At 42.5% G+C, this 14,106-nt stretch overlaps 1 protein-coding gene across 1 annotated transcript in view; it reads right to left on the bottom strand.

Annotated features, from left to right (window-relative positions):
• The window catches only part of NSMCE2 (NSE2 (MMS21) homolog, SMC5-SMC6 complex SUMO ligase), a 130,479-nt gene extending 118,781 nt beyond the window's left edge, over window positions 1-11,698 (bottom strand). The window contains exons 1-2 of the mRNA XM_069854655.1: window positions 11,621-11,698; window positions 6,691-6,838 (exon numbers count right to left, since the gene is read on the bottom strand). Of these exons, the coding sequence (XP_069710756.1) occupies window positions 6,691-6,823 (133 nt within the window). The 5' untranslated portion in view covers window positions 6,824-6,838; window positions 11,621-11,698. The remainder of the gene's footprint in view (window positions 1-6,690; window positions 6,839-11,620) is intronic.
• Window positions 11,699-14,106: the final 2,408 nt, after the last annotated feature.

The following is a 14,106-nucleotide window of genomic DNA, read 5'->3' as shown; positions in this document are numbered from 1 at the left end:
CCTCAAGCTCCGACAGGGAAGGTTTAGGCTAAACATTAGGAAAAAAATTTTCACAGAAAGAGTCATTGGGCACTGGAACAGGCTGCCCAAGGAGATGGTTGAGTCACCTTCCCTGGAGGTATCTAAGGCACGGGTGGACAAGGCACTGAGGGGCATGGTTTAGTGTTTGATGGGAATGGTTGGACTCGATGATCCAGTGGGTCTCTTCCAACCTGGCGATTCTATGATTCTATGAAAAGCAACAGCTCCCCTAAAGTGCAAGCTGCTGGTCTGCAAGACTGCAGATGACCACGAGTTAGTCTTCCTCATTCTGATATCTACAGCTTTCTGTACTTCATAGTCCCATATCCTTGAGAAAGTTCTGCTGCTTTCTCCAGAGGAGTCAGTTAAAACTGCCATCCTCAGCAAGCAGACAGAATTCACATCTGTTGATAACTTTGAGCAGAGCTGGGAATGGATGTCTACCTTGGATATGGCAGACCTGTACTGGGCCAGCATATTGACATCATTACCAGCACATTAATCAACACATGTCAGGTTATGCTAATTTCAAAAACAGAGAAGAAGACTTATTCTTCAAGTATTTCACCTGGATGTCCAGCAGTACTTTCTAACTCCATAGAACTACTAAGTAGTTTAAGTAAGGACAGTTCAGCAACTAACAGAAGTTAAATTAGCAGAGCAAACAGGTGTTCCTCAGTGTGCAGAGCTGACAATAGAGGGCTTGAAGTTCAATACTAGGAGCGTGGCAATTGAGAGACATGGCCAAACAATGACTTAGTACTGATTTAGTGAGTTCTTTTTTCATTCACACTACTAAAACTCAAACAACAGATTGAGGCTAAACTTAGGAAGATGCAAATTACAGTAGAACTTAGATTATTTTACTTGTATTACAACTATTTCAAACAGTGTCACCTTCAAATTCACAAATCTATTAGGTCTCCAATCCAGCAAAGTATATAAGCATGTCCTTGAGCTTTAAAATGCACAGACCACTCTGAAAGTTGGTGGACCACTGAAGAATTTCAGTGCATCCTTTCCTCCAGTGTTTTGCCAGGTTGGTTCACAGAACATCCCAGAGTTGATTGAGCACAGTGAGGACATACTGACACCAATTGTGCATGGTCTGTTTTTCTGCTTACATGTTTTTTTATACAGCAACATTTTAAAATGTTTCTATGCCACAATGATATTCTTGAAAGAAAAGAAAAATACACCTTTTAGACAATGTCACTATCTATGCCACAATGATATTCTTGAAAGAAAAGAAAAATACACCTTTTAGACAATGTCACTATCTAGAGATAATCAGCAGAAAGATGGAGATGGACATCTTTATTTAGAAGTCATTAAACAAAATCAGCTTTTAAACTGGCTATTTCCCTTCAACATTAAGATACAGACCCTTAATCCCTTGCAAGGTCTTTTTGCCTACAATACACCATCATAAAGATGTTCAATGCTAAAAGTCAGGGAGATCTTAATAAACAATTTAATTTTGTGAACATCAACAAAGTTATTGGAAAAATAAATGGCTTTCAGGATCAGACACATTAAAATTATTTTTCATCTAAATTAACAGTGATTAACAAAAACTCTGCCTTATTTTGATAGAGATTGTCTATGTCCATAAATAAGCAGTGCCCAATGTGAATATTTAACACTAGTAATTTCTTTTCATAAATCTGTGCGGGACTAGAACAAAACAGATACAAATGTATTAGTGAAGTACGCAATAGAATCACTGATGAAATTAGGACCAAGTTAAGTGCAATTTTGGCAATGGACCTTACAGAAGTCTAAGTAGACCATCCTTATAGCACACTGAGAACCGTGGGTTCCTTAGAGAAAAGAGACTCGGGAATCACTGTGGTTAGAGGTAACAAGATTAATCTCCAGAGTGCAGCAGCAGCGAACAAGATGGTACAAGGCACAACAAAAAGGAGAGGAAGTCCAAAGCTGGGAACAGATTCTGAGTGTTTATATCATTAGAGGCCTCACAGACATTTCAGACTGTTTTAATTCTACTGTGAAATAGTCTCCTTTTGACTTCTTCATGTGTAGTCTGTTACTATTTACAATTCTGTAGTAAAAAATCCGTATGTCCATGTTATTTATCACTAGGATTCCCAAAGCATCTCACAGCATTAAATAACTCTTAAATGGACAGGAATAATTTTAAATTTACTAATGTGAACTGCAAACAGATGTCAAGGGAATTATATGCATAAGTAAAGATGATTGTGAATGTACCTACAAATATTGGGTATTAAATCTTTCCATTATTCATATGAAATGGGAAAGCATTGTTTTTATTACTATTACTTTGCAGGGAGTAGTAAAAGAAACTAATTCAAGGTCACGGAGAATTGGATTAATTGGTACATTCTGTCCTACATTTGAAAATGTGGGACCATGTGATGAGAGGCTATAAATCCTTAGATCTTCAAAGTCATCTGTATTACAATTTATGTCTAGATTTCTCTGACCACTATTTATTGCAGGACCACACTGTTTAACTGCTTAATTGAACCCTTCTTCCCCCCGTCAATTTCTCTTACAGTTATGACTTTCGGAATAGCTGTGTCCAGTGAGATTACTTTATCTTTCCAGAACAGAAAGTCAAAAGCTATAGGGAAAAATACTACCAAGTTAATAGGAAGTTTCTGCACACAATTAACACATAGGAGAAAGGAAAAAAAAAAAGAAAAGCAAAGAACTTCAAACCTGAGAACTGTATCCAAACTAAAAGGACCTTTTGGTTTTGCCTTAAAATAACAGCCTCATGTAAGTTAACCCTGAAAAGCAAAATGGTTCATTTTTAAGACTATAATGAACAGACGTACATAGGGCTCTTAAGACGGAGTAAATTTAACTACAGCAGCACAGTAATCAGTGATAGCATCTGTACATGTGCTGGCTCACAGCCATGCCACCTATGCCCAGAAACAAATAAATTCCATTTAAGCAGGACTGAAGTCAATCAGTAGGTAGATGCAGCTTCCTAAAAGGAATTACGGTGTGAAGAGAAGGGATAGTCTGAACTCAGCAGGAGCAATTCTCCATTTGAAATTACTGTTGAAATGAAAATCCAGTGTTTGATTTAATTCTGAAACTTTCAAACATTAATTCAAAATAATGGTATGGAAGATCTACTTGGATATTTATTCATGAGTAAGCAATTTAATCTGATGCCCCTGATGTCCAACTCAAAACCCTCTATCTATCTTCTCTAATAAAGTTTTCTCAGTTACTTCAGTCGGTCGGAGGAAATTTTATTTCCCCCCTCTGGATTACGATACAATTCCAGTGTTTCTATACAGAAATCATTATTCATCCTAAAGTTTTTCATTTCAGTGTTGGTGAAGCAAGTAATGCCTGTAACCATTATTTACCTCCCAGGGAGCTGAGAGGCTTATCTTGTGTTTGCAAAGCATCTAAGATGTCTGAAGAAAGGTTACTATCGGTTATGAGGTTACTATAAACCATGGAATATCCTGAACCAATTCTTGCCCACAAGTCTGGCATCTCTTCCTATCAGCAGCCCTCTGGTTTTACAGCCAAATAAGCAGTTTTATTCTCTTTATTCCATGTTCCACTACCACCATCTGTTTAAAAAGCTTAAAGTCAAAATCATTCTAAGAGGATTTTATAGCTTCCATAACCACTGTAAGAGTTCTTTGTTCTCTGGGTGGTTTAACTGGAGAGGACTAGGCTACTCAAAGATCACAGCCAGATCAACACACAGGGAAAGAGGCTCGTTTATTTGCAGTGCCATTTGTAACTTGCATGGCCATCAGTACCGCTGACTCCTTATCTCCTTCTGCCCTCTAGTGAGCTCTGATTTTCACTCCACCAGAACAATCACATGGTTGCCTTCTAACTTACATGTATACAAAAATGCTGAAACACCAAACAGTTTTCTTTTTACATCCTCTAAAAGCGTTCTTTGTATCATTCTCCACTAAACACATCAGAAACCAAAGTGGCTTTTCTAGCCCTGCAGTGCTAACATACAGGAAGTGATTTTTACTGAACAGGGAAACAACCACTAAACTGGCATACTATAAAATCCCTTCAAGCATGTCAAAGAAAACTTAAATTTGCTAATTTATATTTCTCTGCTTTAGTAGAGCTTGGAAGTTAGAAGAACACAGGTTCTTTCACAAATCACTGTTTAATTGTTTGGGGTTTGTTTATTTAAAATAAACCCTATAGTGCTTGCTGCCTAGAAAGCCTCTCCGATACAGCACCAGAGCAAACCCATGGCCATTACTAAGAAAGCAGGGGAGGTTTATGGGAAGTCCATCCATGATACTGCATTAAACAGTACAGCAAACTATTGTGCACTATTTAATAAATACGCTTACCAGTAAATGTTTTCAGGACTAGGCTTGTGGAGAATAGCAATTGAGAGAAGGAACAAACATCACAAACTTTGCCTGTCTTTTCAGTTACTCATCTTCAGGTGTAAATGTAACTTCCCTCATGTATTTGTTATGAAAATTTTTGGTATTATTCCCAAAAAACAGAGCTGTCCAAATGAAAGTCCAAAGAAACGAAATACTTTCACAGAAATAGCACTTGTAAAATAGAATAACAGTCACAACAGAATTCTTTGCTAATACAAATCCTGGCAACGAAACCTGTCAGAAGCTGGACAAAGATTTTGTAAAGGAATTTAAAACAAATGGCAAATGGACAGGAACAAGAATGCAGAAACTTATTATCTAGGGTTGGCTCAAAATTAAATCAATATTTTGCCTCAGAACATGACGGCAAAGTAGGATAATGAGTATCAATTCTAGAGTAGAAATCGGCACATCTGAGTTGGAGGTAATACCTGAACAGTCAAGCACGGCAGATCAGATGATACTTTCTAAAATACCAGAAGTAATTCACCAGATGTAGTTCTAAAACACCAAGAGTATTTGTTTAAAAGTATGTCATGCCTCAGAAACCCTGTATCTTTCCTGTATCCTTCCTTACATAAGGTACATAAGAACTTGAATTACAAGTTGAATAGTCAGAGGAGTGAAAAAACAAACCTTATAAAAGCAAGGGTGATTCACTCATTTGTTTGTTCCATGTAAAGATGTATGTATGTCTGTAAGGAAGAGTGCAGGAGTGAAGAAGACAACTATTTTAAGAAAATGCTAACACCGTAACACCAGACCAGAGAGGTAGAAACTCCCAATACAACTCTGGAATATCTTTACTGTAGAACAATGGGATGGACTATGTTAAAATGGTAATTTTGTAACTATGATTCGTTGCCCCTGCTAAAATGAGTGTTATGGTCTGGGAGCTGTTTTCCAGTCAAATGATATAACTTAACTGCAACTATGACCACACATATTTCATCAAGAGTAACCTACTCTCAGGACAGAATGTTAAATATGGTCCTTTTGGCCACTGAATTAAATGGGCAAAATAATTTCAAGGTTGTAATTAAAGATTAATGTGTCAGAAGCAGGCATGTGGGGAAGATAACAGCATTTTCTAGCAGTACAATGCACAGACTTCCAGCTGCAGACCTGCACAGTGGAGCTTGCCTTTCACCCCTCCAAACGGGAATGCAACAGAGGCTTCTACTGAAAGGTGAAGTTTGAAAGACTATAACTTCTGTACAAATAATTTCTGTGGATCATTCTGTGGTCTTGGGACTGAAAGAAGTCAGTGTATTTCCATGGACTGCTTATGGCAAAGTAGGAGAGATGACTGCAAAAGCAGAGAGGAAACAGAATTCGTTATACCAGTTTTACGTCAAAGGGAATCCCCAGCTGACTGTTCAGACAAGCTTCCCATTTCCTCTACCCTGCTACAAATAGCGTGTCAATTGTCTCTGACAGCAGTATGGATAAAAAAGTCAAACCACACTGGACAAAGAGAACACCACTCAATTGGATTATAAAAACCCTGGTTTAGTTGAGTGCAAGATTTAAAAAGGATAGCAAAACTGCTATTCTAGACGATTCTCATTCTCCACTCTCCACTCATAATTAAAACTTACAGGGTTTTTGAGCTTTAAAGTTATTACTTTTTCTTAGTGTAAACATAATCACAGATAAATTAGACGTCCAATATTTGCCTTTGAAAAGTAGCTTTGCAGTGCACCTGTTACTGTGAAATAGCAATGACTGTTAGAAGTAACTACAGATTTAAGGCACCCCATTTTTCCAATGCCTAAGTCGAAGCACCCTAAAAGGGCATGACTTTCAGTAGAGAAAGAGACAATATTTTAAAAAAATTGCACGCCCTAACAGGTGTCTCAATCTTTATACTCAAAATCATTATCTTTATTTTAATATGTCTTGCCCTAAACATCAAATAAAAGACAAAGAAGCAGTATTAGAATGAAAAGTCATTTTATTCATCCACTTAAGAGACCTTTTTAATCTCGTTCAACAACATTAAAGTTTTCACAAATCTGTAGGGTAACAGCCACTGGAACACAATTAGCCTTGGGTGGTACAAAAGCTGCGACAATGTTGGCCTGGTATTTATATTTGCATTGAATTTATCATTTGAGACAATGAAGTTATGGGAATGAAAACATGGTGGCCTAGCCAGAAGAGCTACAGTTCCTATAATGAAGACAGATATTGACAGTAACTAAGTCAATAAATATGGGCCTAGGACTCACCTGTCAGATTCAGAATGACAGACAAGAGAGAATATACTTACTGAAACTTTCCACAAGGTCAAGGGCAACGTGAGTCGCTATATGCATTCCAGTATGTATGTAAGACTGGCAGTTTTTCAGAGATGAAAGAGCACTATCCACAGAGTTGAGTGAGATTCTTGCACCGCCTGACATCTTGAAATCGTTACTCTAGAAATAACAGATAAGACATTTTGAATGCAGCTTACACCGAAAGAATCTGGGAAACAGAAGACAGCTTACCCTAACAGTGTCAACACAACTACTGAAACATCAGAGAGCAGGGATGAAATCCTAGCTCCCAAGATGTCAGTAATTTCAGTGTCACTACAATTCACCAGACATTCTCAATTCGCCTCCTAGTCAATATTAAGTAAAACTACACCACAAAAAACAAAGCATAATTTTCATTTGTTCATTCCTATTGCTAAAACACAGCAAGGTTCAAACTCAGTGATTATGTTCGCTTGAAAATTACTGCTCTATTTCAGATTCAAAGAAGCCTACATGCCCAAAACTTGTCTGTGTTTCCTAGGCACATTATCAACTGGGCTAGAAAGAAATATGACTTCTTACATCAAGTTCAGCCTTACCAACTAGTTGGCTCTTGGAAAAAATGATCTAAGGGCCACACTTCTAAGATTGTACTTACCAGTATAGCATCTAGCACCATTTTTAAATAAGAGCCCACATTACAACTACCACCTACTTCTCCCAAAGATGCAACAAACTTTTGGTACTCATGTTCCATTAGCACAAAATAGTATTGCACAGGAATCACATTTATCTTCTTTACTACTGCCTTCCTTTCCAACTGAGACCCACAACCTACAGCCTTGTGGGGATTAACAGCTTCTCCTCTGTCATTCATGCAACCAATAACTGGTTATGTCCAAGGACTATACTGAGATCATATTCAGGGAGGCAGACAACAGAATCCACTATCAAATTTGAGGTATACCCGAAGTTTTAACTGAACCATACACAGAATAGTAAGGGCACAAGTTCTTGTATCAACAATAACCTCCAGCAGACTATAATCTAAACAGAAATCTGGAAAATATCTAAACAGAAAGGACAAAGCTTTGCCTAAGCTTTGCACACCTAGGGCTGTATCTCCCTATACTACACTCCATGGGATTCCAGAACTAAATCTTGCTGTCACCCTAACCTGAACAACATTGCCACATTCCTCATGAATATCATGCAGACTATGAGATTTCAATACCTGCTGTCATGCTCACCTGTATTCTAATGCATTCTTTTGTAAGTTTTTTTCCATTTAAAAAAATGTGCTTGGCCACTCTAAGACAATTTTTTCTGGCGTGTTTTTAGGTCATATACTTCCAACAGCATTTTAACAACAGTGATGGTTCAAGTTGAACTTCCAAATTACATACAAATCACTTTCCTCCCCCTTCAAAGGTGCAGCTTGCCACGGAGGAGGCAGTGGCCTCCAACAACACCTCCAGTTACATCAGCTCATACTCTCCCTGCCAAGACCATGACTGCTATCTCTAGGGCTCTTCAGAGGCTGTCCAACTGACAGCAGAAAACAAGGAAAAAGGTTCCTTACAGAACTCCCTGAAAGCAGAAAAGAATGTTCTTAAAGATTTAATAACAAATGCTTCCAGCTGTCAGTTATTTAACTTTCCCCCCTGCCCCGCCAAGCACCTGTTTGGCATCTTTGCAAGACTGTTTGTGTAGAAACTCTGTGATCCAAATATGCACTATTAAATGGTCACATAAAACATCTCAGTAGCTTTATCTTTCTGGGTCCATTTAGAATCATTGAATGATTCGTGTTGGAAGGGACCTTAAAGACCATCTAGTTCCAGGCCCCCTGCTACGGGGAGGGACACCTCCCACCAGACCAGGCTGCCCAAGGCCCATCTAACCTGGCCTTGAACACTTCCAGAGATGGGGCATCCACAGCTTCCCTGGGCAACCCATTTCAGTGCCTCTCCACCCTCATGGTGAAGAAATTCTTCCTTATGTCTAGTCTAAACCTACTCCTCTCCAATTTGTAGCCCCCTCGTCCTATCATTACAAGGCTTTGTAAAAAGACCCTCTCCGGCTTTCTTGGAGGTCCCCTTCAGGTACTGGAAGGTCACTATAAGGTCTCCTCGGAGCCTTCTTTACTCCAGGCTGAACAACCCCAACTCTCTCAGCCTGTATATCAAAGTTAACAGTGAGAACCTAATCCCCTTCTTGAACTTGCTAAGTCTCACTCGCTGAGAAAGCCTGCTGTTCTTTTGGAAATTTCAGAGATACACACTGTGAAAGGCAGGAATCTGAAAAAAACAACAGTGAAAAGTTAAAAAGGCTCCTTCGTTCTCTTGATATTTGTGGAAACACTGAGCTAACTACAGAGGAACAGAAGTTCTCATTTACACCATTAAATCATAGCATTGCACTAGTAGTTTCGTGTCAATTTCTCTTTTGGAAGGTAATTTAAGTACTTTTGGACATATTTTCCTTTGTTAAAGAAGGAACTATTATTTTTAGAAGCTGTTTATGATCTCAGCAAAGATTTCACACTTGAATTTTCCAAGTGAATTCTTCAGCTTGCAGCTGTCTGTTCTGCCTTTAGAGGAAAAGCCACATTCCTCACTGTAACTGGTTTCATAGCAGTGTTTTTAGGGCACTCCTTCTTGCCAGGAAGGCCATCAAAAGATGCATCAATAAAGAAGTCAGAATTTGCAACTCCCACCCTCTACCCCCTCACTTCTGGAAAACCAGAGTTTAAAAGGAGACCAGGTGAGACTATGAAGGCAAGATTTTTCCTTTCAAAATAAAGTGATCAAACGGTCCAGAGAGGATTACCTAGTAGCAAACCTCATGAAATCATAGAATGGTTTGGGTTGGAAGGGACCTTAAAGATCATCCAGTTCCAACCCCCCTGCCATGGGCAAGGACACCTTCCACTGGCTCAGGTTGCTCAAAGCATCATCCAGCCTGACCTTGAATGCCTCCAAAGATGAGGCATCCACAACTTAAACTTAAATTACAGTTTCTACCACTTATTTTAAGGATTTTTGAGCAAACCAACTTATTTCTGTGTGCTTCAACACCCCAAATGAGGAGGCAGAGATAAGAAAAACAAGAGTTACTGGGTAACACATGATCTCTAGGAGATAAGTGCTCGCTGGCTCCCAGGACTGCTGCCTGCCCCCAGGTGCACCAAGTGATCACCTGCCACAAGAAGACCCTGTTCCCCTGTCGCACAGGGTGGGAGCAGCACCCACCACGCAGGAGCCTCTGTCCATTACCTGGTCTGCAAGGCACAGGGGGGACCTGGCCCCATGTCCCCTCCCTGATCCCTCCACTGGGATTGCGCAGCCAGGGCAGCAAACATGCACACAAACATGCAAGCACACAGATGTACACACAGACAGATGCGCACACACACACGCATGCACACATAGATACACACAGACACACGCACCCCCCACAGAGACACAGACACACACGCAGACACACACAGACACACACACGCATGCACACAGAGAGACACACAGACACAGAGCCAAACACAGACACACAGACAGAAGCACAGACACAGAGACACAACAGATACACACAGCCCACACACTCACAGACAGGCACATATACAGAAGCACAGACACACGCACACAGAGACACACGCAGACACACACACACAAACATGCACACACAGAGACATGGACAGAGAGACAGACACAGAGACACACACACAGACGCACACAGTCTGCCCCCAGACACACACACACAGACACACACAGCCCACAAACACACAGACACACACAGCCCACAAACACACAGACACACACACAGACACACACAACCCCTCCACACACACAGAGATGCAGGCACACACAGACAGGCACAGCCTCCCTAGGCACACAGAGAGACACACAGACATACACAGCCCCCCAGACACAGACAGCCCCCCCCCAGACAGACACACAGACACACACAGCCACCACCCAACAGATGCAGAGACACACACACAGACAGACAAACAGACACAGCCTCTCCCAGACACACAGACAGACACAGCCCCCCAGACACACAGACACAGACAGACACGCACAGCCCTTCCAGACACAGACAGACACACAGACAGACACAGCCCCCCAGACACACACAGACCCACAGACACACACAACCCTTCCAGACAGAGAGACACACAGACAGACACAGCCCCCCAGACACAGAGAGACACATAGACAGACACAGCCCTTCCAGACACAGACAGACACACAGACAGACACAGCCCCCCAGACACACAGACACAGCCCCCCAGACACACAGACACACAGACAGACACAGCCCCCCAGACACACGGACACACAGACAGACACAGCCCCCCAGACACACGGACACACAGACAGACACAGCCCCCCAGACACACGGACACACAGACAGACACAGCCCCCCAGACACACAGACACACACAGCCCTTCCAGACACAGAGAGACACACAGACAGACACAGCCCCCCAGACACAGAGAGACACATAGACAGACACAGCCCTTCCAGACACAGACAGACACACAGACAGACACAGCCCCCCAGACACACAGACACAGCCCCCCAGACACACAGACAGACACAGCCCCCCAGACGCACAGACACAGCCCCCCAAACACACAGACAGACACAGCCCCCCAGACACACAGACACACAGACACACAGACACAGCCCCCCAGACACACGGACACACAGACAGACACAGCCCCCCAGACACACAGACACACACAGCCCTTCCAGACACAGAGACAGACACACAGACACAGCCCCCCAGACACACAGATGCACACCGACAGCCCCCCAGACACATACCGACAGTACCCCCTCCGCTCCCCCGGCCCCAGACACACCGCCTCCCCCAACACACGCAGCCCCCAGCCAGACGGACAGACAGCCAGACGGACAGACAGACACAGCCCGCCCCGTCCCCGCTCTCACCCGCCGCAGCCGCCCCGCTCGGTCTCTTCCCGGGACGCGCGGCGGAACCGCCTCATCGCCCGGCGCCGTGACGCGAAGGGGCCGCGCGGAGCCGCTTCCTTCCTTCCTCCCTCCCTGCCTCCTCCTTCTCCTCCTCCTCCTCTTCCTCGTCCCTCCCCGCTCCCTGCCTCCCCGCCGCCGGCGCTGGGTGAGCGCGGGGGGACAAGAAGTGGCCAGGATCGCCAGAAGTGGAATAGCGCTAAAGTTAAGTTTCATCCAAGTAATTGTGGGGTTTTTCGAGTATTAGACAGCGTGTTCCCTCTGATAGCGTGGGGGTTATAGCGTGGCTTTTTTCGAATAGTGTTTTCCAGACACTGTTCTGGCTTGTGTTGGCGTGATCTCTGCTGAGCTGAGGTTTCTTCTTCTGTAACCACCTCTTTATCTTTCAGCCTTTCCCTGTCTCAAACGCAAGGTCAGGCGGAGCTGGAGCCAGCTCCAAATTAGCAAGAGATTTAACTGTTGTGAAGTTCGTAGTAACGTTAAAGGTAGTCCTTGAAAAATAATAGAAGATGCATAAGATTTCTGGGAAAATTCATCCATACGCACTTAAGAGGGAAATATATTCTGTCTGTAGCTCTGGTCTGGCTGCACAGGACTGATGGAGATCATTCCCTCACGTTGTCCAGGCCTCATAAAGGATGCTCGCGTTCTAAATCTCCAAAACTCTAGGGAGCTTATTTTCTAGCTTTTTTGTTATTTTTACATCTTGTGTTAACTGCCATCTCTGCTGAACAGACTGGTCTTCTTCTATAATCACCTCTTCTTTTGCAGCCTTTCCCTACCTTAAATGCAAGGTCAGACAGAACTGGAGCCAGCTCTTAATTAGCGAGACTGTTGTGAAGTTCATACTGAAGTTAGTCCTTGGAAAACAACAGAAGATGTATAAGATTCCTGGGAAGAATTATATCTATGCGTGCAAGTGGAAAATTCTATCCCCAGCTCTTGTCTCGTTCCATACGATTGGTGGAGAATCACTCCTGCCCAGCCCTAATAAAGGATGCTCACTTTCTGAAACTCCAAAATGAGTCTTAGAGAGTTTATTTGCTGGCATTGTTAGTATCATTGCGTCTTGTGTTGACTATGATCTGTGCTGAACAGATGTGTCTTCTATAATTACCTCTTTTTTTTCAGTCTTTATCTTAAATGCAAGGTCATACAGAGCTGGAGCCAGCTCCAACTTAGCAAGAGATTTGACTGTTGTGAAGTTCATAGTAACAGAAAATTTGTCATTAGAAAGTAAATAGAATACATATAAGGTTTCTGGGAAAATTTATACATATGCATGCAAGTGAGAATTCTGTCCTCAGCTGTTGTCTCGCTGCACGATTGATGGAGATGACTCTTTCATGTTGCGCAGCCCTGATAAAGGATGCTCGCTTTCTAAAACTCCAAAGCGATTCTTAGAGAGTTAATGTGCTGGTATTTTTGGTATCAGAAGGACTTGGGGATTCTGATTGACAGCCAGCTGAATGTGAGCAAGCAGTGTGCCCAGGTGGCCAAGGAGGCCAGTGGCATCCTGGGTTGTATCAGAAACAGCGTGGACAGCAGGAGCAGGAAAGGATAAATCTGCAGGCTTCTGCAGGATCTGTGGAAGATGGGGCTGAAAAAGAATGTATTTAAACCATCAAATCAATGTACTGTTTAGTGCTTAAATTCCATCATTAGTATGGCCTGATGAGGCTTCAGTTACATACTGTGGTTGAAATGTCTTGGCGTGTCTTCTATTCCTGCTGTTTCCCCTCTGCAGAGATACATGGTGTATGTATGTGTTTGATTTACTGATGTATCACAAGATCTGTTGCTGTCCAGCACAGAGTAGATGAGAGATTAAAAATAGTTATATAAATATGGTCAAAAGAGATAACAATAAATTATTTTTCCTACTCAGTCACTAGCAAACAGTGATATGTCTTGCAGCTGGCCATATGCTGGCTAAATGAAGAATTCTTGCATATTGCACTCTTGAGCTGGTGTATTATGAAGGAAGCAAGTGCCAGGACTGGGGACCATCCTTGAAGAGGCCCTGGCCTTCCCCAGGAATTCCTTCTCCAGCGCATCACAGCCAGTTCCAAGCGGGACAGTAAGCCAGAGTCAGGCCTCAGACTCAGATCCTGCAGAAGTGAGGCACCAGTGAGGCCACACCTTGAACGCTGTGTTCTTTTTTGGGTCCCTCACTGCAAGAAGGACTTTGAGGTGCAGGAGCATGTCCAGAGAAGGGCAACAATGCTAGTGAAGCACAAGTCTTAGGAAGAGCAGCTGAGGGAAGTGAGGTTGTTTAGTGTGGAGAAAAGGAAGCTGAGAGGGGACCATCCATATCACCGTCTACAACCACCTTATTTTTGGCAGTGCTGTGCTCCGTATCTTGCAGGAAACATCCATAAACAAAGGTGTGACCAGGAGATGCAGCCACATCATGGAAGCAAATCCTTCAGCAATAAATAAAGGAT

Source organism: Phaenicophaeus curvirostris, chromosome 3 (genome assembly GCF_032191515.1).
Source record: "Phaenicophaeus curvirostris isolate KB17595 chromosome 3, BPBGC_Pcur_1.0, whole genome shotgun sequence".
NCBI classification, from domain to species: Eukaryota; Metazoa; Chordata; class Aves; order Cuculiformes; family Cuculidae; genus Phaenicophaeus; species Phaenicophaeus curvirostris.
The sequence above is the reverse complement of the archived record's forward strand: the minus strand, read 5'-3'. Positions and strand labels throughout refer to the sequence as shown.